This window comes from Anomalospiza imberbis, unplaced genomic scaffold, assembly GCF_031753505.1.
Source record: "Anomalospiza imberbis isolate Cuckoo-Finch-1a 21T00152 unplaced genomic scaffold, ASM3175350v1 scaffold_66, whole genome shotgun sequence".
Lineage (NCBI taxonomy): Eukaryota > Metazoa > Chordata > Aves > Passeriformes > Viduidae > Anomalospiza > Anomalospiza imberbis.
In genome coordinates this window covers 38,287-63,696 of record NW_027100273.1, presented here as the reverse complement: position 1 = coordinate 63,696, position 25,410 = coordinate 38,287, and the positions used below count along the sequence as shown (strand labels likewise).

General features: G+C 53.0%; 1 protein-coding gene across 1 annotated transcript in view; it reads left to right on the top strand.

The window, feature by feature from the left end:
- Positions 1–25,410, top strand: part of LOC137467513 (transcription factor 4-like) — a 77,367-nt gene that overhangs the window by 36,629 nt on the left and 15,328 nt on the right. Inside the window, exons 4-5 of the mRNA XM_068178989.1 lie at positions 1,295–1,356; positions 3,225–3,321. Coding sequence (XP_068035090.1) covers positions 1,295–1,356; positions 3,225–3,321 — 159 coding nt within the window. The remainder of the gene's footprint in view (positions 1–1,294; positions 1,357–3,224; positions 3,322–25,410) is intronic.

Below are 25,410 nucleotides of genomic sequence, written 5' to 3'. Positions count from 1 at the left end.
GGAGGAAAACTGCTGGAGATGCAGCTCAAGTCCTGGCCTGAGCCTTTCCAAAGGAGGCCAGGGATCTGTGGGGCACGGGGAGGGAATCCCTCCCTCTGAGGGGGTGGCACTGGCACAGCTCCCCAGGGAAGCTGCCCCATCCCTGGCTGTGCTCCCGCTCGGAGCACCCCGCTCCGGGCTCCGCGAAGGTGCCCGCGCCTGCGCAGACTGCGCTGGATAACCCCTAAAATCCCTTCCAGCCCGCCGTCTGCGATGTGTTTCCTTCCAGGATCACTCCAAGTGGACACTAGGGGCTGCAACCTTCTGCTCCCTGCTGGGGTTTGGGAGCTCTGCTCCGGGGCAGGGCACTGCCCATCAGAACCCACGGGATGAGATCCCGTGGTTTTGAGCAGGAGACGGATCGGGGCTCCCCAGAGTTAACTGCCTGTTACATAACACAACTGGTTTTTAAAAATCTGCCTAATTAACCTAATGGAATGGTTGATCGGATCTGTCAGGTAAATGATCCACAGTTTCTTTCCCTTTTTTTTTTCCTGGAGCTTAATTAAATATTTACCTCCGAGTGTCTCGTGCTATTAACGTGTTCATCTGTTATGGAGAGAATAGAAATCCTGACTGGGGGAAAGAATTAAACTCCGTGAATGTGTCAGGTTTGGAATCCTGGGAATGCCCCGGATTCAGTCTCAGCACCTGCTCACGACCTTCTCCGTTCCTCCAGCTGAGATTCCCTCTGATCCTAGAACCTGGATGGGCTTAACCTAAATAGCGAATGGATTTAAGCAGGGTCAGGTGGGACAGGGCTTGAAGTGACCTGGGACAGTTGACGGTGTCCCTGGCCATGGCTTGACCCTTAAAATCCCTTCCATCCCAAAGCAGCCAGTGAAAACTGGAGGAGACGTTCTGGGAGTGGCCCAGCCCAGCTGCATTCCTCGGGTAACAACCGCATGGTGTACTTCACCGGCAGCTCTGTCCTGCCTCAGTGTCTGTGGGTCCCTGCTCCCTGCCGGGCACCGGGGAAGGATGGGAGCTGCTGCACCCCAGTCACTCTGGAGGCAGGCAGGCAGGAATTCTGCTGCTCAGAGCTCAGCCTTGCTGAGGGTCCGGCTCCTTCCCGCCGTGAATTTCAATGAGTCCCTTTGAGCCGGGGGTCAGGAGCCACTTCCTGGCCTCGGCTCCTCGTGCCTGCTGCTTAATTAAAGGCACCGGGAGATTAATTTGAAGCGTTAATTTCCCAGTGCCCTCACAAAAGGCGGGAATGATTTCCACGAAGCCTAAAGAACTTTTTTGTCCCCAGATGTAGAAGACAGAACTAGCTCAGGGTCCTGGGGGAATGCAGGACATCCGAGTCCATCCCGGGTAAGTAGAATCTAATCTTTATCCCCCAGCCACGCTTCCTGCAGATGGAGATGTGCAATCCTCGGGCTGAGGCGGCCTCGGAGCGTGCGGAAAAGCCGGCCTGGGAACTCGGATTCTCATTAAAATGGCTCCTTTGAATGTTTTCATTTTCAAACCTGGGCCTGCGACGGTTTGGCTCCGTGAGAAGCTGAGCGAGGGGGGTGGAATGACATGATCCATGAGGTCCCTTCCAACCCAAAGCATTCCATGATTTCTGTGAATATTAATTAACCAGTTACTGATGGGGTCTGTCAGCCCCCCAGCCCAAAGCACAGGTGGAGCAGAGGCTGCTTCCCAGTGTTTCACTCTCTGCCGTTGGATTTTCAGGGATTTTTGGGGATTGGAGGTGAGGGCCGGCACCCATCCCTGTGCTGGGGCTTGCATTCCCTGCCCACCCCATGCCATTCCATGACCAAGCTGGAGAGGGGACACCAAGATTGTCACCGGAGCAGCCACCCTGCCCTTCCCACCTCATCCACTGCAGCGTGGGGTTCAAGCCCTTCTCCTTGCCCGTGGCTGGAACCTGGGGAATTTTGGCACATGTCCCGAGCGCTGGAGCATCCAGGCCAGCCCACCTCTGCTCCAGGCTGGAATGGGGCAGGGCCGTGTCCCACGCTCCTCCCGCACAGGAGCAGAATTCCCTGGGGGAATGCGGCTCCGGAGCCGCTCTCTGGCTCGGCGTTCGCTGGGATTTGGGAGACAGCTGGGCCCAGTCAGTTCAATTGTGCCTGTGGACAGTTATCCACATTTTTCTGACACCTCGGGATGGGGATGCCTTGGTGGGAAGAGCAGCTTTTCCAGCAGCACAGCTGGATCCTCCCGAGCCGCTGGCAGCCTGGAGCAGCCCCGTTCCCAACTGGAGCATCCCAGCTCTGCCCTCCCTCCAGGCTGGGCATGGCTCGTGCAGCAGCACCACTGGTTATTCCCCGGTTTTTATTCCCTACAAACACACGGAGCAAGAAGTGCCTTCCTCGTGCCCTTATTTAAATTTGTTTCAATTGCTTCTTAATTGTTTCCCAATTAACTTGAAGGATCGGGACTCTGGCAGCTCCAGGCCCTGGAACAGCGAGGAAGAGCAGGCTCTTCATCCCCTCCTCACCCTCAATCCATGTCCTTTCCCTCGGGGCAGCCCAAGGGGAGCCCTCATTTCCCCATGCCTGCCTGCGAGGAAGGAATCCCAGCACCTTTTCTTCTTGCGTCCTGCTTTGCATCCCTGACGTCATTCCCGCTTCCATCTGTCAGTTTGATTTTCCTGCCCTTTTTTTTCCCCTTGACACTTGTATTGCTTCCGAGGGAAAAATGTTTTGAAAAGGAAATTGGGAATTGGCACACACCGATTATTTCTGCCTCCAAACCCCTGAATGAAGTGGGGAGATAGAAAGAAAAGGAGCACGAGCCTGGGAAGGATTCGGGAATTTGAATCGAGGCTGGGCATTAAGTCGCGGAATTATTCCGCAAACAGCCTGACCTCGCTTTTCCCTGCTGGAATGGAATTTCCACAGCGGGAGACCTGGTTCCTCCAGAGCCTTTCTGCCATGCTTTAAGCAGGAGGACTCTTCGGAGAGGGTTTTGTGCTGCTGTGCCCCACACAGAATTTCAGGAACATCATCCCAGGCCTCCAGTCAGGATTCTCTTTCTAATGAACTGAGCGTTGGAAACGGCACTAAAGACTCTGGAATGTGTCGTTCCAGCCAGTCAGCAGGGGAAAAAAAACAAGGGAACGATGTTGCTTAGGGCAGCCTTCAAACTGAGTAGGGAATTCTGGACTTTTGGATGGGACCAGGCTGTTCCGAGGTGTAAAATTGTGTTTTTTCCCGATTTCTTGCCAGAACTATGGAGATGGGACTCACTATGACCACATGGCGAGCAGAGACCTCGGCTCACATGACAATCTCTCTCCTCCCTTTGTCAATTCCAGAATACAAAGTAAGAACATGGAATTTCCTCCCTGATTGGGGTGGGGAAGTGGGATCAGTGGACTAGAAATAAAATCCAGGGGCCTTCAAGCCCTCATCCTCATTTTCTGGGCTTGGCATGAGGGTGGGAACAGGGATTTGTTTAAATTCTCCATTTTTTTTACGGTGTGAAAAATGCGCTGTGATGATATTTAGCATTTTACATCCATTTTACCCATATTTTACCTATGTTTTGTATCTATAACTGTGTTTTCACGCTGGATTTGTGATGCAAAATTCGGTTTGGCTCTTTCCTTGGACACACTTGGAATGGGATTTTTAAAGCAGGACAAGCTTTTTGAAATCCTAATAAATAAATTCCGAAGGGAGCGGAGAAATAGAAGGTGGGGGACACTGGGAACGTTGTTTGGAGTGGGAGGGAGGTGTCCCAGGAACTCAGGGCTGGGTGACACGCTGGCGGTCAGCCGGCGGCCACATCGATGGTCCTGGAGATCTTTTCCAACTGGAATGATCCTGGGATTCTGTGCTAGAGGTTTATGAGGGAGCCATTGCTCTGTTCTTTAATTAAGGCTGATTAATGAGTTTGATTAAAGCAAATAAATGATGTCAGAATATTGGTCTGGCTCGGGCTGGGCCAGGATCCCGCCCGTGCTCCATCCACGAGCGGAGCAAACGCCTCCCTTTAAAGCCTTGAGCCCGCTCCAAGCAAAACACGGAGCTGTGGCTGCCATATATCATTCCACAGCTCTCATGTACATCCCTCATCCCTGGGTGTTGGGAAATAGCTGGGAGCTGTTGGACACTGTTGGAGCTTGTAGCCGTCCGTCCGGGTTCCTGGCCAAAGCGTGGTTACCACAGTTTGGGAAAGCTCGGGAGAAGCCAAGGAAAGCAGGGGAATTTCAACACTCCCTCCTGCACTCACGCCACGGGGCTGAGCGGGCGCACGGGGAGCCAGGGAACACCACGGCTGCTCCCCGGGTCAGCCTGGGGGCCCTGCCGGCATCTCTGCCTGCCGCTGCGCTCCAGGAAAATCTCTTTGGAGGAAAACACTCTTCTCCCTAGCTTTGAGAAATAATTGCTTTGTAAAAACACAGCTGGAGGCACCTGGGCAAGGCAGTAAGAAACCAGGATTCCAAAGTTCCTGAGAAGGAATTTGGGAAGCCCCTGATGTTTCTCCAAGGTCCCACTGCATGCCCTCGGAGGGCTCGTCCCAGCTGTGGCTCCCTGTGGAAGCGGAATGGGTGCAACACCACCCAGGGCCTGGGCTGGGAGATGACACGTGGGGCCGTGTGGGAATGGCAATGGGAACGGCAATGGGAATGGCGGTGGCAATGGCAATGGCAGTGACAACGGCAATGGGCATGGAAATGGCAATGGCAATGGCAATGGCAATGGCAATGGCAATGGCGATGGCAATGGGGATGGGGATGGGGATGGAAATAACAGTGGGAATGGCAGTGGCAATAGCAATGGCAATGGGAATGGCAATGGGAATGGCAATGGCAATTGCCATGGGAATGGCCATGGCAATGGCAATGGCAGTGACAATGGCAATAACAGTGGCAATGGCAATGGGAATGGCAATGGCAATGGCAATGGCAATGGGAATGGCAATGGCAATGGAATGGCAATGGCAATGGAATGGCAATGGCAATGGAATGGCAATGGCAATGGCAATGACAATGGCAATGGCGATGGCAATAACAGTGGGAATGGAATGTTAATGGCAATGGTAATGGAATGGCAGTGGCAATGGGAATGGCAATGGCAGTGACAATGGCAATGGGAATGGGCATGGCAATGGCAATGGGAATGGCAATGGCAGTGACAATGCCAATGGAATGGCAATGGCAGTGACAATGGCAGTGACAAGGGCAGTGACAATGACAATGGAATGTTAATGGCAATGGCAGTGACAATGGCAATGGAATGGCAGTGGCAATGGAATGGCAATGGCAATGGAATGTTAATGGCAGTGGCAGTGGCAGTGGCAGTGACAACGGGATGGATTCAGGGTCATGGGACTGTTAAGGCTGGAAAAGAGAACGCTGACTCCAGCCAAGGCCACCACTAATGCTGTCCCCAGGTCCAGCATGCGGTGCTTGTCCCTGCCACTCCCGCTCCCAGGTGTCCTCTCGGGGAACGATTTTATCCCGGTTAATCCCCTTCCAACACGGAGAAACTCGCTTTATAACCCTGTGGAACTTGGTGGAGCCTTTTCCTGCCAGGAAGAGCTCCAGGAGCTTTGGGACAACGGGCTGGGATTGTGGGGATCGGCCTGTGCAGGACCAGGGGTTGCCCTGGATGATCCACCCCTGTGGATCCCTTCCAAGGCCGCAGATTCCATGGATCTGTGATGCCATGCCGCTTCTGGGTGCCACTGATCCATGTGCTGACCTCTGGAGCTCCTCTGGGAATATCCTCTTGTGCCAGTTCTTCACAATTCCATCCCTCCCTCGCTTTGCCAAGCAGGAATATTTCGGTTCGTGCTTCCCGGTGCTCCAAAGACCCCGAGTTTCACCCGGTGTTCCTTGGCTGCTGGGTGCCCGTGCCCGTTTTTAATGGGATTTTCCCCGTCTCGGGCGGAACATCGCCAGGGCCGATGCTTTTCATCCCGGCAGCTTTGATTCCGTTCCTGTTATTATGAGGAGAACTGGAATTTTTTGCAGATTAGTGAAGTTTACCCAACACAGCATTAAAAGGCCTCGCTTTCAATTGCTAAACTGTAAACATTTGGGATGAAATTTTCCATGCTGTGCATCTGACTCAGCCCGCTCCGTATTTTTTTAACCTTCTGCAGGAATGATTTCAACATTTCCTCAAATGGGATTACATTTCAGCCTGGCAGATTTGGGATTTTCTCCCTCAGTGTCTGGCACGGTGGGAACATTAATTCCTTTTCACACCACCTCTGTTATGGCAGCTGCGAAAGGGACAACACGGGGAACCGGGAGGGAAACGGCCAAAACTGTCCAGGAATTTCAGGGATGGGGCTTGGAGCAACCTTGTGCTGCCTTCCGAGTCATGGAGTCAGGGAATGGTTTGGGATGGGGGGGATTTTAAGGATCATCCCATTCCTGCCACAGGCAGGGACACCTCCCTCTATCCCAGGCTGCTCCGAGCCCCACCCAAGCTGGCTGTGGACCCTTGCAGGGACTCTCCATCCTCGGAGATATCCCAAACCCAAAGCCCGCATGGCTTCCTGTCAAGCAGAGCCTTGAAAGGTGCTTGAAAACAGCCACAAAGGCAGAGATGTAAAAATTCCCGTTCCCAATCAAGAGTTAATGGATTTGTAAGTGCTGCCAGTCAGGATTCCGAGCTCAGCATTCAACTGCAGTCCCGGAGAAAAGAAATGACAAGGACATCTCCATTTCTTTGGGAAGCAGCAGCAGATGTATAAATAGAAACTGTCGACTGTGGCAATTCATGTGCAGGAGCGGAGCCTTGAAATATGAGTTTGTCCTACAGACTTTGCAGGGAAGTTTACATTCCTTGCCATTTGTACTTAAACAGCCCCGAGCATTTTGAAGGAGTTATTTTGTGTGACAACCTGGAGTCGTCATCTCTGGAGGCAGAGGAGCACCTCCTGTCCCTAATCCCAGACTCCTGTCCGCAATTCTGGGCTCCTGTCCATAATTCTGGGCTCCTGTCTTCAATCCCAGATTCTTGCCCATAATGTCAGCCTCCTGCCTGTAATTCCAGACTCCTGTCCGCAATTCTGGGCTCCTGTCCATAATTCTGGGCTCCTGTCTTTAATCCCAGATTCTTGCCCGTAATCCCAGGCTCCTGCCCGTAATCCCAGGCTCCTGCCTGCAGTCCCAGGCTCCTGCCTGCAGTCCCACGCTCCTGCCTGCAGTCCCTTCTCAGCAATCCAGGCTCCCATTTCCAGGCTCCAGTGCTCTCTCCAGTCTCCAGTTTCTACCTCCTGCACAGAGAAGCAGCTTTGCCAGTAAAATCCAGTGGCTGAAAACTCCTGCCCCTTCCACGGACTCTTGGAGCCTGGCATTCCAAGCAGCTTTTGTTGCTGTTCTCCAGCTGAGCTCAGGTTGGGGGCAGAGGGAATTTTGAGCTCCCAGCTGTTTGGGTGTTTAGAGAAACCTGGAAGTGACTTGCTGAAAATATTCATGGAGAGGGGAGAGCTCAGTTTGTAGATATATTGGATTTGGGAAGTGGGAGGTGGAATGAGGAATTGGAATAAGATGAATTTTAAAACCCCTTCCAACAGAAAGCCATTCCATGCTTCAAAATAATTGTTAAAAAACCCCCAACAACACAAAGAAATGCAAATCAAATTGAAACCACTCCCAAAAAAAGGGTTTAAGAATGAATTGCTGCTTTTTGGGGCTTTCTGGCTGAAGTTGTCTGGCTGAAGTGGCTGCAGCCCCTTAACGACTGCATCACCCCAAGGTCCCGACGCTCTTCGGGGGGACACGACCGGCTGCGGGCGGAGATTTGCATTACAGCTGGAAAATGGACATGTGGGAAAATCTGGGAAACAAAACAAATTTGGTGAATTAGTGGGTCATTTCCATAGGCAGTCACGCTCCGTTAAGCAGGGAAAAACAAAGGGTTTGTTATGCTCTTAGTTAAAGCCCAGAGTGTCCAACAAAGCCGAGTTTAATTAATAAGCATTCGCAGCCCGGCCCTGAAGTCTGAACTTCCCAGCGTGGAGAGATGGGGAATTAAAGGAGGAGTTAGATAAATAAAATCAACTTTTTGGGGGAGCTTTGGCTGGATTGTGCTGCAAAAAGAGCCGGAGCTGCCGGTGTCAGGCCGGGTGGGGGCTGAGCCTCACGCTTTAGGCCTGCTTCAAACTCGCTGCATTCCCTCCAGGCTTTTCCCTCTCCAGCCAGGACAAAAGGTGAGCCTTCCCTTCCCTAGGAAGACGCAGAAAATCCTTTGGCTTTTGGAGGCCAGGTTTGAGTTTCTCGGGAAGCGGCTGCGGCGCGTCGGCTCCGAGGAGCTGGGATCCTCCGGCTCGGAGGGTGAGGGCACGGGAATTCTCCCCAGCCTCGTGCCAACAGATCCCTCCGGCCATATGGTCGGAATTAAGGGCAGCACCAGTTCTCACACCAGACGAGGCAGCCGGGACTGGGGCCGGGCTTTGATCCCGGGACCATGTGAAATAAAAAGCTCCGGAGCACGGAGTTAACAGGAACCAGCGGGACTTTAATTAGATTATATTCCTTTCTAACTGAAATCAGAGTATTCCCATTTATCCTGCAAACTTTTCCTGTGCAGCTGCGGGCTGAACGTTCCCTAGTCCTGAAAAAGAGGGACAGTCTGGGAAGGAACCGTGGTGATTAAATGCGGGGAGAAAGAAACGAGGCTGACAGAATATCCCGATTGTGCGTGTTTGTATTTCTCACTGTATTTGTGGGAATTACCCGGGAAAAAGGGGTTGGGTTGAAAATGAAAAGCAAGGAAGGAAATGGGGAATAAAAGATGTAAACCGCTGGATTTGGGAAGGAAAGCAAAGGCAAAAGCTGCAGCGGGCCCGAGGCGAAGCTAAACAATCACGACGGATTTATCGCGACGCGGAAAGAGGAGGAGGCCAGGACAGGGAATTTTAGGACCTCTTAGAGCTGGAAAGGGGAATTTATTGACAGATGATGTAGACACTGCTAAAAAATAAATGGATTTTTCGCCTCAGTGTTCACAAAAGAGGACGGGGAACAGATGCCAGAATCGGCTCTAAATTTCCCAGGAGAGAGGCAAGAAATATTGAAGGAAATAGGGATTATTCCAGACTGGGTGATCACACAGTGGGTGAGAACATCAGTGGATGGATTAAAGCAGAGAGGAGCCATCCCAGAATCGTTAAATAAAGAAAGAAAGGTCTATGTCATGTTTACAGGGAAAAACATCCAAGCATCCACCTCAGTGCCCTCAGCTTCCACAGGGATAACCCCGTGGGCAGCTTTTGTTCCTGAAGGATTTCACGGGCTTGGCTGGTGACTCATGTCAAATCTGTTTTCCAGAAACAGGGAATTCAGTCTCGTGGGTGGGAGACTGGATCTGGGGGCTTTCAAATGCCCCTGGAACTGAGCGTGGAGTGCTTTGTGCCGAGCTCCCGGCTTCCAGCCCCGAGCGTGGCTGGGTTTGGGTCAGGCCGGGAGCTCCTCGGTGCCCTCATCCTGGAGGGAAGCCGGGCTTTGGGGCGCGCTCTGCAGCCCCACCAACGTTAGCGGTGCGCGGCGGCCCCAGCTGCCTCTCCCACTTCAGCATCCCGCCCTTCCCACTGGGACGGCTGGGTTTGCTCCCCCTCCTCGCCTGGCAGAGGCTGCCTGGGCTGCCTTTGATATCGTGCCCCATGTGGGATGGTTTGGATCGGCCGCGCAGAGCTGTCATCGCCCCGCGGCCCTTGCGGTGCCGGGGCCGGCTCATGTGGCGCGCACCTGGAGAGGCCCGGCAAGGAGCGGCCTTTGAAACGCCGCCTTCCCTCCCTCCCTCCTCGGGGCCACATTCTTCCTCCATCGTGTCATGGGATTTGCTGAGGAGACAGAATGAGGGGAACAAAAAAAGAGGGAATATCAAATCCAGCTTTGGTGGAGCTGGGCAAGAGATGCCCTTGACACGGGACTTGCCTTGGCCATGGCTCTGTCCAGCTCTAAAAATCTGCTACTGCTACATTTTAATTTTTGTAGAATGTGGGATGGAAGGGATCCTAAAGATCATCAGTTTCACTCCCACGAGATTGTTGGTAGTGCTTTCAAAATGGAATCGTGCAATCGTTGAGATTGGCAAAGGGCTTTAAGGTCGCAACCATCCACTGCGTGTTCGGGTGCAGAGTGAAAGAACTGCTGCAGTGGAGAGCTGCTGGTTCAGGGAGAGGCCAGGAGATCATGCCAGGTGAATTGCAGAATCCTAAAACGGCCTGGATTGGAAGGGATTTTAAGGATCATGCCATTCAGTGAGCAGGGACACCTTCCACTATGCCAGGCTGCTCCAGCACTGGCAGGGATGGGACACCCACGGCCGTGGCGCAGCAGCGCAGAGGATGCCCCTCTGCTCCTGCCTGCAGCAGCAGAGCCAGACACGCATCGAGGTGGGAGTCAGGCGGATGTGGCACTTGGGAAGCTTTCAGCACGTCCAAAGGACTTCTCCCGTGGATAGGGAGGGAAAGAAGGCGGCAGGAAGGACGGGAACCCGGACTCTGCTGGGGCTGCAAACCCCCAGGGAATCCTGGAAGCGCCTCCCGTGCGCCGGAGCTCTGCTCCTGCTGCAGGGAGAGGCCGGATCCGGGGGCTGATGGGAACCAGCACGCCCCAAGCCTGGAACAGCTTTGCTTGCTCTTTTGGGGCTTTCCTGTTCCTGCCCTTGCCACCCCCCGGAGTTAACGAGGTGAGATCCGTGCGGAAAGGTTGAGTCAAAGTCAAAGCAAAGTCTTTTGGCACTTGGTGGGGATGAGGGAGGCCGCATCCGTAATCCTGCCGCGGTCCTTGTCACCTTATTATTAGAGCTGTGTAAATCTGGCAAGGATTTGTGTTTGCCAAATATACCCTGGCCTACATCGGGGCTTATATTTGGAATTCGGGCCAGTTTTCACGCCTGTGCAGTCGGGAATTTTTGCCAGTTCGGAGCACAACACCAGGAAAGAGGATAATGAAGGACAGAGGAGTCAGGAAAGGAGAAAACTCGGGATGGCGGGAGCTAGGCAGAAAAGACAAAGGAATATGGAGCACATTCCTCCGCTCCTGCTTCCTCCTTCCAGGACATATCCTTTCGTTTCCTTTCGTTTCCTTTCATGCTTTGGGTCCTTTTCAAAGGAAATCCCGGCACTGTCTCCATGGGATCCCCGCAGTGGCATTTTCCTAGAGGGATGATTGTAAAGCTGTGACTCGTCAAGGTCAGCAGGAGAACCAGGGCAGAACTGGCCAGGGCTCCGTTGGTGCTCCTCACGGATGTGTGGGATGGGTGGAGCTGGAAATGGCAGCTCCAAAACTGGGCTCCCGGCTGCTCTGGTGATTCACTGCTCGTTAACTCGGGGAGCTTTGAGCGTGGCTCCTGTGGGATCACACACCAATACGGGCTTGGAGAACTCCTTCCTCCTGAGAGACGAGCCACGGCACCGTGGAACGCTCTGCCTGGGAAGGACCTTAAGGATCGTCCCAGTGCCACCCGTGCCACGGGCAGGGACACCTCCCACTGTCCCAGGGTTGGACTCCCAGCCTGGCTCCTTTGGATCTCTCCCACGTGGTTTTGAGCTTCTCCTTTTGGAGGCCCGTGGAGTTTTCCCAACTTGAGGACCGCCTGTGGCCTCCCCGGCCCTCCTCTGGCCGTGGCATTCACCGGGCTTCTCCCTGCCCGGCTCCTCCAGCCCTGGCCAAACCCCTCGGCTGCTCCTCGGCAGCTTTGGCAGGGAGATCATTCCCACCCCTGGGAAGGTGAGCACAGCACCCAGCAGCCTTATTTATCCCATTTCCAACCTCGTACAAAGGACTTGAAATCCCGGTAATTGCCCGGGAAGGGGGAGGAGATGGATGTTTCAGTGCCTTTGATCTGGAGCTGGAATCGGCCGGGCTTTGGGAAATTTCCTTTGAAAGGACCCGGCGCTCACATCTGCTTTTTGTGCCGCCATTCCTTTGGAGGCAAAAAAAAGGGGGGAGTTTATCCACGCAAACGTGTGGAAAATCAATCCGGGGCAACACCTCTGGCCAGGTGAGGGGGACAAAACCAACTCCCAGCCATTCCCGGGAAAACCAGGTGGTTCATAATGAGCCTGCCTGGAAGAGCTGGAATTCTCATCTCAGCGCCTGTATGTCTTCCTTGCATCCTCTCAGAAATTCCATTTTTTCTTTATATTATTAATGCAGCAGCTGTTGCAGTTCAGGCAGCTTCCAAAGGACCGGCAAATTCGGGGGGGAAACGGGGACTTCTTTCAACTTGGGAAGCTTCAGTTCTGCTCTCTGCAGCAGCTGCACGGGGAGCAGGTACCCCCGGAATATTCTGGGATGTGGGGGCGTTCCCGAGGCTCCGTAGGGGATCTGATCCCTCGTCTCTGGATTCCTGAAGTCCCAAAAGCCTTTCTCCTGGCTCTCCCCTCTCCTGGAGGATGGCACCTGGATGATGTGGCTGGCGTTCCTGCGGCTCTTCCCGGGGTTTTTAGGGGGGGCAGTGGGGCGGGTGGCAGGTGACACTCAGCCCGTGCTGGGTCCATTGCCGTTCCTCCAGGTGAGAACGGGCAGGTTTATCCATCATTCCTCGTTTATCCATCATATCCAAACTCCTCGTCCCTGCTCCTGGGGCTCCCTCCTGACCTCCTGCCCTCTGCAGTGCTGGGGAATATCCTGGCAGAGCTGCAGAGGGACTGGGGACAGCACACAGGCAACGGCTGCCACTGCCAGAGGGGACTTGGGGATGGAATTGCTGCCTGGCAGGGTGGGCAGGCCCTGGCACCGGCGGCACAGAGCAGCTGGGGCTGGGTCGGAATAACCTGGGATACGGAAAAGCGGCCCTGCCGCGGCAGGGCTTGGAGTGAGATGAAATCCCTAAAAGCCACCCCAAAGCTCTGTGTGGGATTCCACGGGACACCCCTGGCACTGCCCAGGGCCAGGCTGGCAGGAGCCTGGCACAGGGAAAAGGTGCCTGTGCCCTGGGGAGGGAAGGGAAGGGAAGGGAAGGGAAGGGAAGGGAAGGGAAGGGAAGGGAAGGGAAGGGAAGGGAAGGGAAGGGTGGACAGGGTTTGTGGGCTCACGGACAGGGAAGGGACGTGCTCCCCAGGGTGGACAGGGTCTGTGAGCTCACGGACAGGGTTTGTGGGCTCACGGACAGGGTTTGTGGGCTCACGGACAGGGAAGGGACGTGCTCCCCAGGGTGGACAGGGTCTGTGGGCTCACGGACAGGGTTTGTGGGCTCACGGACAGGGAAGGGACGTGCTCCCCAGGGTGGACAGGGTCTGTGGGCTCACGGACAGGGTCTGTGGGCTCACGGACAGGGAAGGGACGTGCTCCCCAGGGTGGACAGGGTCTGTGGGCTCACGGACAGGGAAGGGACGTGCTCCCCAGGGTGGACAGGGTCTGTGGGCTCACGGACAGGGTCTGTGGGCTCACGGACAGGGTCTGTGGGATCACGGACAGGGAAGGGACGTGCTCCCCAGGGTGGACAGGGTCTGTGGGATCACGGACAGGGAAGGGACGTGCTCCCCAGGGTGGACAGGGTTTGTGGGATCACGGACAGGGAAGGGACGTGCTCCCTAGGGTGGACAGGGTCTGTGAGCTCACGGACAGGGTCTGTGGGATCACGGACAGGGAAGGGACGTGCTCCCCAGGGTGGACAGGGTTTGTGGGATCACGGACAGGGTTTGTGGGCTCACGGACAGGGTTTGTGGGATCACGGACAGGGAAGGGACGTGCTCCCCAGGGTGGACAGGGTCTGTGGGCTCACGGACAGGGTCTGTGGGATCACGGACAGGGAAGGGACGTGCTCCCCAGGGAGGACAGGGTCTGTGGGATCACGGACAGGGAAGGGAAGGCAGCTGCGTGCAGCGGGGTCCGGCGGGACGGGCCGGGCCGGGCCGGGCCGGGCTGGCAGCGGGGTCAGCGCTGGCGGCCGAGGGCTGTGTGTGACAGACTGTGAAATGGGGCGTTGCTGCGCGGCTGCGCCGCACCTGGGCCCTTCAGCTGTGATTGATTGGCTTGGTCATGTGGAATGGGCCCATCTGCTCCCGCTCCTCCTGTTTGTTCCAGCCGCAGCCCTTCCTTCCTTCCTGCCTGCCTGCCTTCCTTCCCAGCGGCTGCCGCGGCACGGGTCCGCCCGCTCGCGGCCGCGGCCGCGCCCGGAGCCCGCGGAGAGCGGCGCGGGCCGAGGGCAGCGGGCGGCGGCCGCTCCGGAGCCGCGGGCCCGCCCGGGTTCGGTGCCGGTGCCGCCGCCGCCCGCGGAACCCGCGGGGAGCGACTCTTACTGCGGCGAGGAGTTTTCTTGTACCCGAGCCAATACTTAATTAAAACCGCTGACATCATGGTGTTATAATTAAGCGTGGCATTAATTAAGCTGGAATAACGATTTTTTTTTTTATTAAGAGCTGCTCCGATTGTGGAAGCGGCAAAAAAAAAAAAAAAAAAAAATCCCAAATAATTGGAGATGAACCCGGGAGAAATGCATCCCCGTGCTCCCGCTCCCGGAGCGGGCTGGGAACTGGGAACGGGAGGAGCGTCGGCCGCGGAAAGTTGAGGGGGATTGGGCGCCAGCCGTCGGGAAATTTGGGGGATTATTTCCCTTTTCCCTGTTTTTTTTCCTTTTCCCCCAAAACTGCTGATCGGCTCCTGGCATTCTGATGGCTAATTATGCATCGGAGAGCTTCGACAGCTGCATTCATCATCATAAAATGTAATAATTAATGACATTCCAACAAAGAAAAATATGCAAATGAGAACTCATTAGCATTTTCATATTCAGCTTTGATAATGCTTTTGCTGACAAGGTTGTAATTAATGAAAATTCATGTCGCAGTCAGGAGATTGGATCGGTTTCATTCCGCTCACAATTCCCAAATGCTTGCATTATGGAAAATCGGCGGCTCTGCCAACTTTTTCAGGGAAGAAAAAAACACACACACACACTAAAAGCACCAGATGCAAATGAAGGGGAGGGAGCCGTTAACTCCTTCCAGCCCTGGCCCCCTCCCAAAAAAAAAAAAAAAAAAAAAAAAGCAGGCAAGAAAAACAAGCCTGATTTCCGTAGGGCCGCAGGAATTTGGGGAAAACTTTTCCTCCTGTTTCCATTCCCTTTGATCCCGAGCTGAGCTCTCTCCCAGCCTTGACTCCTGAGTTCTGAATGCGAGGAGCCCCAGGAATGGGGAGGGATGGGGCTGATCCGGGGCGACTCCACAATTCCACAGTCTTTCCCTCTTTTCCCTGCCCAGCAGAACGGTTCTTCCCAAGGAGCTGGGGCGTTCAGTAGCTCGCACTTCCAAAGGGAATTTCTGTTTTGGTGGAAAAGCGTTGATGGGGTTTGGTTTTTGGGATCATTTCCTTTGGGGTGGGCAGGATGCCCAGGCAGATGGTGGAATGGCACCTGTAAGCAATCGGAATGGATCCGCTCATCCCGGCGCTTCTGGGAGCTTTGCGATTCCCTTCTCCACACAACAACTGGGACTGGGGCTTTTCCCCCGAAATCCCTGGGTTTGGGCTCAGCCTGAAAATCTGGGATGCAAAAAGTGTGGAAACAGCGTCAACTGAAACGTCGGGAGGGTTTTATTCTAAAAAACCCCAAAACTGGGAGTAGGGAGGGGTAAAAAAGAAAATAGACTTCCATTTGCACCATCCCAAGGAAGGTTTTCCATGAGGTTTTCCCGTGGGAGAACCACGGATGACCACGAGGAAAAAATCCTATTTCCATGTAGGAATTGTTTGGGAGGTCTTTGGGATCGGCAGCGCCGCTCTGTTTCCGTGTGGGAATTGTTTGGGAGATCTTTGGGATCGGCAGCGCTGCTCTGTTTCCGTGTGGGAATTGTTTGGGAGATCTTTGGAATCGGCAGCGCCGTTCTCATTCCATGTGGGAATTGTTTGGGAGATCTTTGGGATCGGCAGCGCCGCTCTCATTCCATGTGGGAATTGTTTGGGAGATCTTTGGGATCGGCAGCGCCGCTCTCATTCCGTGTGGGAATTGTTTGGGAGATCTTTGGGATCGGCAGCGCCGCTCTCATTCCATGTGGGAATTGTTTGGGAGATCTTTGGAATCGGCAGCGCCGCTCTCATTCCATGTGGGAATTGTTTGGGAGATCTTTGGGATCGGCAGCGCCGCTCTCATTCCATGTGGGAATTGTTTGGGAGATCTTTGGGATCGGCAGCGCCGCTCTGTTTCCGTGTGGGAATTGTCTGGTGAAACCTACAGAATTTGGGAATTTGGGATTTGGGAATGGGGTGACGTTCCTGGTGGCTTTGGGAATGGGCATTTGGTGACATTCCTGGTGGCTTTGGGAATGGGCATTTGGTGACATTCCTAGTGGCTTTGGGAATGGTGTGTTCCTGGTGGCTTTGGGAATGCAGATTTGGGAATGGGGCGTTCTTGGTGGCTTTGGGAATGGGGATTTGGGAATGGGGATTTGGAGCCGTTCCCGTATTTTCCATCGCCTTGCCTTTCTCTGTGCTCTCTAAGAGTGGAGCCACGGAATGGTTTGGGTCGGAAGGTCTCCTGAGGAACATCCCGTTCCGATCCCACGCCACGCCAAGGGACACACGTTCCACCATCCCAGGTCGCTCCAGGATCCCGTTAGCCTCGTTTCCTTGTTTTTCTGCTCGTTAGCACCAGGGATGCCCCATCTTCGGCGGATTTCTGGCCACGGGACCCCCAGTTTTGGGGCCAGCCATCCAGGAGCCAGCCGCCCACCTGGCGGAGCAGGACGAGGCCGCGGAAGGCGCGGCAGGGCTGCGGCTGGAAGTGCGGCGTGCAGTCAGAGCCCTTAATTGTGATGCATTTGCCGAGTTGCCGCCGCAGCGCCGGCCCTGCTCCGGTGCCATATGGTCTCCCATGGAACATTTAACTTGTCAGATATAATGGATCGGCCTGGAAGCAGATTTGTGCTCCGAGCGCTCGGCTCCGCGCTCGCGTCGCGCTCCGAGCCGCGGGCTGCGGCATGAGGGATCGCGGCGGAGACGGCGAGAGGAGGCACAGGCGCTTCCCCCGGAGAGAGTGACCTATATGGCACGGAATTTTCCCGGGCATTATCCCTGGCACTGACCCCGGCAGGCTGCACGTCAGATCCGTTTAAATCGGCCCGCTCCCAACAGATTGTGCCAGGGAAGAAGAGCGGCTCGGCCTTCCCGCTCCGGCTGAGGGATGGGGAGCGGGAACTCAGGGGTACAGAGCTTCAAAATCGGGATCTTTGGGCAGTCAGCATTTTGGGAACTCAGGGATAGGGAGCTTCAAAATCGGGATCTTTGGGCAGTCAGCATTTTGGGAACTCAGGGGTACAGAGCTTCAAAATCGGGATCTTTGGGCAGTCAGCATTTTGGGAACTCAGGGGTACAGAGCTTCAAAATTGGGGATGTTCTGGAGCTGTGCAGTAGGAATGGGATGTGAGGGAGAAGTTTCCATGGATGAGGAACTCCCATCGGTGTGGGGTTGTTGGGAGAGACACTCCAGTTCCTTGGGGCTTCAGGGAACCATGGAATGCTTTGGGCATGGAGCATTTTGGGAACTCAGGGACAGCAGAACTTCCAAAAGTCTGGATGTTCTGGAGCTGGCACTGTGCAGGGAGAAGTTTCCATGGATGGGGCAGCATGAGGAGCTCCCGTCGCTGTGGGGTTGTTGGGAGCGGCACTGGATGTGTCTGCCCCTCAGGAGATCGTGGAATGCTTTGGGCTGGAAGGATCACCCAGTGCCACCCCGTGCCATGGCCAGGACACCTCCCACTGTCCCAGCTTATTCCAGCCTGGCGCTGGACACTCCCAGGGATCTGGGGCAGCCACAGCTTCTCTGGGAATTCCTAATTCCCGGTATCCCATCCATCCCACGCCTGGGTGCTGTCCCTCCATGCCGTGTCCCCCGTCCCTCTCCTGGTTCCACTGGAGACCGCGTGTGCCGCCGCTGGGAGTTTGTGTGGATCCTGAGCCCAGAAAACCCCCGACGATCTGGGACGTGTCGGTTCTCCCCGTGTTAGGGAATTGCTGATGGGGTAAGAGGGAATTCCCTCTTTTGGGGCAGCTGCTGGTTGCCCGTCCTCTGGGAACCTCGGGGTTTGTTGTGTCCCCTTAGAAGATCCAGAAATCCCAGCGGGGTTTTTAACAAAGTGAGAAGCACAAGCCATGTCGGGAAGGGGAATACGTGGGATGGACAGAACTTGGGTAGGAATTAGGAGCGGAGCCCCGAATCTCCACGGAAGGAGGGGCTGTGGTTTTATAGGAATACCTCAGGGATGGCGCCGTGCATTCCAAGGCGTGGTGGCCATTAATTAATAATGTAGATATTATACATCAATATATTGAGGGATATAATATGGGTTATCCTGCGCATTCCAAGGAATTGATGGCATTAATTAATAATGTAGATATTATACATCGATATATTGAGGGATATAATATGGGTTATCCTGCGCATTCCAAGGAATTGATGGCATTAATTAATAATGTAGATATTATACATCGATATATTGAGGGATATAATATGGGTTATCCTGCGCATTCCAAGGAATTGATGGCATTAATTAATAATGTAGATATTATACATCGATATATTGAGGGATATAATATGGGTTATCCTGCGCATTCCAAGGCGTGGTGGCCATTAATTAATAATGTAGATATTATATATAAATATATTGAGGGATATAATATGGGTTATCCTGTGCATTCCAAGGAACTGATGGCATTAATTAATAATGTAGATATTATACATCAATATATTGAGGGATATAATATGGGTTATCCTGCGCATTCCAAGGAATTGGTGGCATTAATTAATAATGTAGATATTATACATCAATATATTGAGGGATATAATATGGGTTATCCTGTGCATTCCAAGGTGTGGTGGCCATTAATTAATAATGTAGATATTATACATCAATATATTGAGGGATATAATATGGGTTATCCTGCGCATTCCAAGGAATTGATGGCATTAATTAATAATGTAGATATTATACATCGATATATTGAGGGATATAATATGGGTTATCCTGCGCATTCCAAGGAATTGATGGCATTAATTAATAATGTAGATATTATACATCGATATATTGAGGGATATAATATGGGTTATCCTGTGCATTCCAAGGCGTGGTGGCCATTAATTAATAATGTAGATATTATATATAAATATATTGAGGGATATAATATGGGTTATCCTGTGCATTCCAAGGAACTGATGGCATTAATTAATAATGTAGATATTATACATCAATATATTGAGGGATATAATATGGGTTATCCTGCGCATTCCAAGGAATTGGTGGCATTAATTAATAATGTAGATATTATACATCAATATATTGAGGGATATAATATGGGTTATCCTGCGCATTCCAAGGAATTGATGGCATTAATTAATAATGTAGATATTATACATCGATATATTGAGGGATATAATATGGGTTATCCTGTGCATTCCAAGGAACTGATGGCATTAATTAATAATGTAGATATTATACATCAGTATATTGAGGGATATAATATGGGTTATCCTGTGCATTCCAAGGAATTGGTGGCATTAATTAATAATGTAGATATTATACATCAATATATTGAGGGATATAATATGGGTTATCCTGCGCATTCCAAGGCGTGGTGGCCATTAATTAATAATGTAGATATTATACATCGATATATTGAGGGATATAATATGGGTTATCCTGCGCATTCCAAGGCGTGGTGGCCATTAATTAATAATGTAGATATTATATATAAATATATTGAGGGATATAATATGGGTTATCCTGTGCATTCCAAGGAACTGATGGCATTAATTAATAATGTAGATATTATACATCAATATATTGAGGGATATAATATGGGTTATCCTGCGCATTCCAAGGAATTGATGGCATTAATTAATAATGTAGATATTATACATCGATATATTGAGGGATATAATATGGGTTATCCTGTGCATTCCAAGGAATTGATGGCATTAATTAATAATGTAGATATTATACATCAGTATATTGAGGGATATAATATGGGTTATCCTGTGCATTCCAAGGAATTGATGGCATTAATTAATAATGTAGATATTATACATCAGTATATTGAGGGATATAATATGGGTTATCCTGTGCATTCCAAGGTGTGGTGGCCATTAATTAATAATGTAGATATTATACATCAATATATTGAGGGATATAATATGGGTTATCCTGCGCATTCCAAGGAACTGATGGCATTAATAAATAATAGAGATATTATAGATATTCAGGATATGGATGGTGCTGTGCATTCCAAGGATTGGTGGCCATTAATTAATAATAGGGATATTATATATATATTTAGGGATATTATAGGAATGATGCTGTGCATTCCAAGGAGCGGTGGCCATTAATTAACACCAGGGATATAACAGATATTCAGCATATGGATGGTGCTGGGCATTCCAAGGAGCGGTGGCCATTCCAGGTGCCCCAGAATCCTGGAATCTGGGGATGGTCGGGTGGGAAGGGACCCTAAGGACCCCTCATTCCACCCTCCTGCCTTGGGCTCGGAACCTTCCATGAGAAAGGGTCCCTGAGCTCTCTGCTCCTTTTTCCCATCCCTAATTCCTCCGAGTGCCCCGTGGGCGTCCCTTCAGGAAAGAGCATTCCGGGTCTCCGTTGATCCCGAATCTCTTTGTGCGTGTCCAGCATGGGGTTTGGGCACTGTCTGGAGCTTCCTCCTGCCTTTGGATCCTCCTCTCCCTCTCTTCGGAGCGATCCCGGTGAATTGGCGGGGTAAAATCTGCACGAACGAGGAGGGACCGCTGTGGGGTGATCCCGTCCCAATCCCCCTCCGATAAACCCGTATCCCTGCGGTCGATCCCTCACTGTTCCTTCGGGCTGGAGCGCGATTGCCGCGTCTCCCTAGCTCAGATATTCGTGGGAATCCCGTTCCCGTGTTTTGTTTTGTCACTAACGCCTCGGGTTTTCCTTGGATTCCGCTTCCCAATGCCCCTTTCCCCTCCCCAGCCCCTTTTCCCTGTTACATTCCAAGGACAGCACGGGTGACACACGAGCGACGTTTTTCCTTGGAGTCTTTGCTGCTCTCCCAATATTTCCAGGTGTTCAGCTTGTTCACTCATTATCTCCCCGAGCCTGAAATTCCACAACATCCCAGAGGAAAAGGTGCTGATGGAAAAATCCCAAACCAGGGATTGTCTCCCAGAATTGTTCTCCCCATCGCGGCGTCTCCGTGTGGCCTCGGGCCCCGGGAGCATCCCACGGCTCCAAGGAATTTTCAGCTTCCTCTCCTCGTTAAATATCCATATTCTCCCGCCAGCCTGGGAAGAAACGGGCGTTTTGTTTCAATAAATCCCTAATTTAATTAGGGAAGTTTATTATTCCGCTCGCAATTAGCGCGTGGATTCGATATCCAGCTTATTAATCCCTGCGACGTTAGGGATTGTGCTGCTGCCTACGGAGCGGTGACACACGGGGCAGCTTCCCTTCATCCTTCCCTTTGGATCCTCCGCTTGGGGTGTCAGACATCCCCGGGGCCTTTCCCCGGAGCCGAGCGGGGAATGTGCCCGCACGGGCTCGGGATGGGGTCACCCATGGATCCCCCGACCCGACGGGGATGTGGGGCCAGCCCCGCCTGGGGTCCCCTTGCCGCGGGCTGCCGCGGGTACCAGCAGGGACTTTTGGGGACGTTTGGGAATTTCAGCCCCTGGAAGCCCCAGGAATTTGCACCCCAAATTTCCCCGGCTCCGCCGGTCGAGCTCCGGAGCTTTGTTTCCGATGGTTCCTGGATTTGCTGGGAGCCGGTCCCTCCCGATCCTTCTGTTCCCGTCCCCGTTGCCTGCCTCACTCCTGGCTAAAACATTTCCTGTTGGCCTCGCTTTCCCTTCCAATTATTGGGATTGATATTTTCCCCGACCTAAAACCCCCGATTTCTCCTGCTTTTGTTGTCTGGCCTTGCCACGGAGCACAAAACAGCCTTCCATTTCCAGGGACGAGCTCCTTTGTGCTGGCAAATGTTCCCAAGCTCACGGAGAGAAACTGGGATGTCGGGGTGCCTCCAGAGCGGCAGGGCTTGAGCCCGGCTTGCCTGAGCCCGGCTCAGGCGGAGCTGGCGCGGCAGGCGCACCTGGGCTCCGCGGGGACAATGCCCGCGGCTCCTTGTGCCCGTGCCAGCTCCGTGCCCGCGGGAGCGCCCGGAGCAGCCGGAGCGCCGGCAACGGCGAGCGCAGCACAAAGGGATGAGCTCCCGCCAGCTGTTCCTGGTGCCAGGGATCTGCTCCTGCAACCAGGAAAATTCCCCTTCAGCCCCCGTTTTTTGTTCCCTCTTGTTGTAAATTTCCCCTCCTTTTTAAAAATTCCTCCTCTAAAGAACAGATTATTCCAAAGTTCTGCAAAAATTCAGGAGTGCTCTGCTGGCTCCTCTGATAATTAGGTGGGCAGGAGATTTTTAATCCCATTTTTTCTAGGAAAACCTCGGGAAGGTGTCCACAGCGAAAACAGGACAGACATAAATAAATATTTTATATTTTTATAGATTTCTTTTTGCACCGGTGAGGTGCTCGCAGGCATTGCATAGACAGGAGAAAATCCTCATTTATGTCCATGAGGTTTTCCTTAGATAATTGAGAATTCCCCACAAATTGTAGCTGGATTTCTCAGCTGAAACGAGGCAATTTGGGATCTCTAAGGGGAAAAAAGGCCCATTTTTTAAAGGATAATCGATCCGCGTTCGGGGCCGTTCACTCCCTTCCATCCTCCCTTTCTCCTGCAGCCCAAGTGGAAGAGAATTTGGGATGCCGAAATTCAGGACTGGGGCCGAGTTCAGGTGGCTGGTGCATCCCCCAGCAGCAGAAATTCCTGCGTGCTCATTAATTGGGATTTGGGAATTTCAGCCCGTTCCCTCGCTCAGAAGCTGATCCCAAATATGCTCCGGCTTCGTGTTCCCCATTCCTGGTGTGATTTGGGAATTCTCCTTTAATTTGGCATGAAATTTATCTTTTTTTTGTCATTTATTTTGCCATTTCATTTGTCCTTAAAGGGGAGTGCATCGGGCTCCTTAATTCCTAAAAAAAAATAAAAATCCAGGAATAAAATAATAGATGGAAGCAAAATTACAGCTGGAAATGTGGAGCTATTAAAATTCCAATTCCCAAGAATTTCTGCTCTCCCCAGCCAAGTTTTCCTCAGTCTAAGCAAACCCAAATATCAGGAATTCAAATATTCCGGTCGGATGAATCCCTTCAGAAAAATGTTTCAATATGAACTGCAAGGAAATACTGAGTTCAAAGAATTTGCAGAAATAATTTCACTTCCTCTCCTCTGCTCCCCAAAAGCACCAGGGTGCCCTTTCTCCAGGGCAGGGGAGGATGGCACGAGTCGCATTTATCCTTCGGAAGTCGCCGCGATTTCCTAATTAATTTTCCCAACTCCTCCATGGCTTCTTTCCGGGAGGATTTCTGCCCCTTCAACAGAACACAGAGGGGATGTTTTGGGAGAGAGGGGCATTTTTTCCTGGAGGTGTGCAGGGAGCAGGGAGCTGGAATCCCACGTTTGCCAGGAAAACAAGAGTTCCTTTGTCTCTGCCGTGACTGGCATTGTGGCCGCTCCTTGAGCATCCCGACATTTCCCCGCGTGCTCTCGCCGAGCTTTCCCTGCCCTACGCAGAGCCCCGGTGCCGGGCACCTCCGGCTTTGTCCCCGAAACCTGCCCGGGGCCGGGAGGGAGCAGAACCTTTCCCCAGCCCTCCAGCTCATCCTCTGGTCCCCTTATTTCCCCCTCCCGTCTCCCCGCTTCCCCCAGCGCGATATTCCAGCGGGGACTTTTCTCCTGGAAGCCACGGCCACGCGGGAAGAGCGCCCAACACTCTCCTCCTGCCTCTTTTGAGGAGTTGTAGCCATGGGGCTTGGCACTGGCACCGTTGTCTTTGTGCCAAAAAATATCCGCAGCGGCTGCCGCATTCTCCGACCGGAGGCTTGGCTCGAAAATTCCGCAGTGGATGCGGCGGGAAGCGACGGCGCCGGAGCCGTGCTCGCTCTCTCCTTGGGTTTGTTTTGTTTTTTTTTTTTTTTTTTTTGAACCCTTCCAAATCAAAATCTCAAGGAGGGAGAATCTTGAGCTTTCCCTAGCCCTGGAAAATGCCAGGCATGGCATTGTTAAGCCGCCGAATCCAGGGCAATGGGGGAGAAGCTTTTCTTTGGCAGCACAGAGATCCTGCGGATCCGACGCTCGGCACGTGCCAGGGAACGGGAGGCTGGCCACCGCTCATCCCAAATTTAGGGAAAGATCATTTGGGGAGAAAGGGTTCCCCCCTCCTGGCCGGCTGGGAACGAGGGTCATGATTTTATCAGCGACACTCTCCCCGGGACTGGGGTCGAACGCTTCCTTGAGTTCTCCCCAAATTCGGGGCTTTGTCCCCAAAGGGACTCCGGGGCACACGAAGCGGCCGAGGCGAAACTCGCTCGGGAGCCACGGAGCCACGGGCTCGGTGGGAAAAGTGGATGCTGGAGATGCAATCTTTTCCAAGGAGCATAATCCTAAAAAAAAAAGTCAATCTCCCGCTGGCTGCGGAGCCGCTTTGGTACCTCACAGACTTCGACAGAGTGCTGGCCGAGTGCCCATTGATGTCATGGAAACACTCAAATTACTGGGAATGATTCATGTCTCCGCTGTTCCCGATTCCTCCCCCACACAAATAGGAGTGGATCTGATCCCTGACAACTTGTAATTTGCAGGGGGTTTATTTTTGTATCGGGATAAATATTTTTTCACAACTGAAATTAAGCCGAGCCTGAGCCGATGGCAAAGGAGCTTCCGGAGCGCGGGCGGGAACGCGGGGCTGCTCGGGGCACCCGGTGCCTGCCCTCATCCCGCTTTTCCTGGGGGATTTGTTCCCCCCATCTCCCCGCTCCTTCTTCCCAACCCTCCTGGGGTGATGGGAGCAGCACATGGGCTTCCAGGCCCTGGGAGTCGTCGGTTCCCAATGAAAACGTCACTGCGGTTTCGAGCTGGAATTATTTCCAGCGGTCCCAACCCGAGGCTCGTCCATGGGTTTTGGATCAGCGGATCCGACGTTATCGTAGCAGCCCACGAATTGTGCAGGTTCACGTGGAAAACAATCGAGACACAAAAGCTTAAATGAGGGGGCTTAAATCGGGACGGGGGGAAGGAATTTTCAGTTCCGAACCACTGGGAATGAGCCAGCTCCAAGCTGGGAGATGGGTACTCGGGGGCGATGAAAGCAGCTCCGCATCCTTTGTCTGAGGAGCCGCCTCACCGTGGCATGGGGATGGCACCGGGCACACCGAGCTGGCAGCGGCTGCGGAGCGCCCTGGCACTGCCCGGCTCGGGCAGCAGCTGCGCCTCAGCCCGCGGAGAGCCGGGAATTTCGGCGCCGCCGCCGTGCCCCGGGATGTTTTCTGCCCTCTCCAGAAGGATGCTCTGCCCCTGGAAGAGGTTTGGGAGCAGCCCTCTGCGCTGCTCTTTGTCTGGGAGCACGTGGGGCGGTGCTGCTCA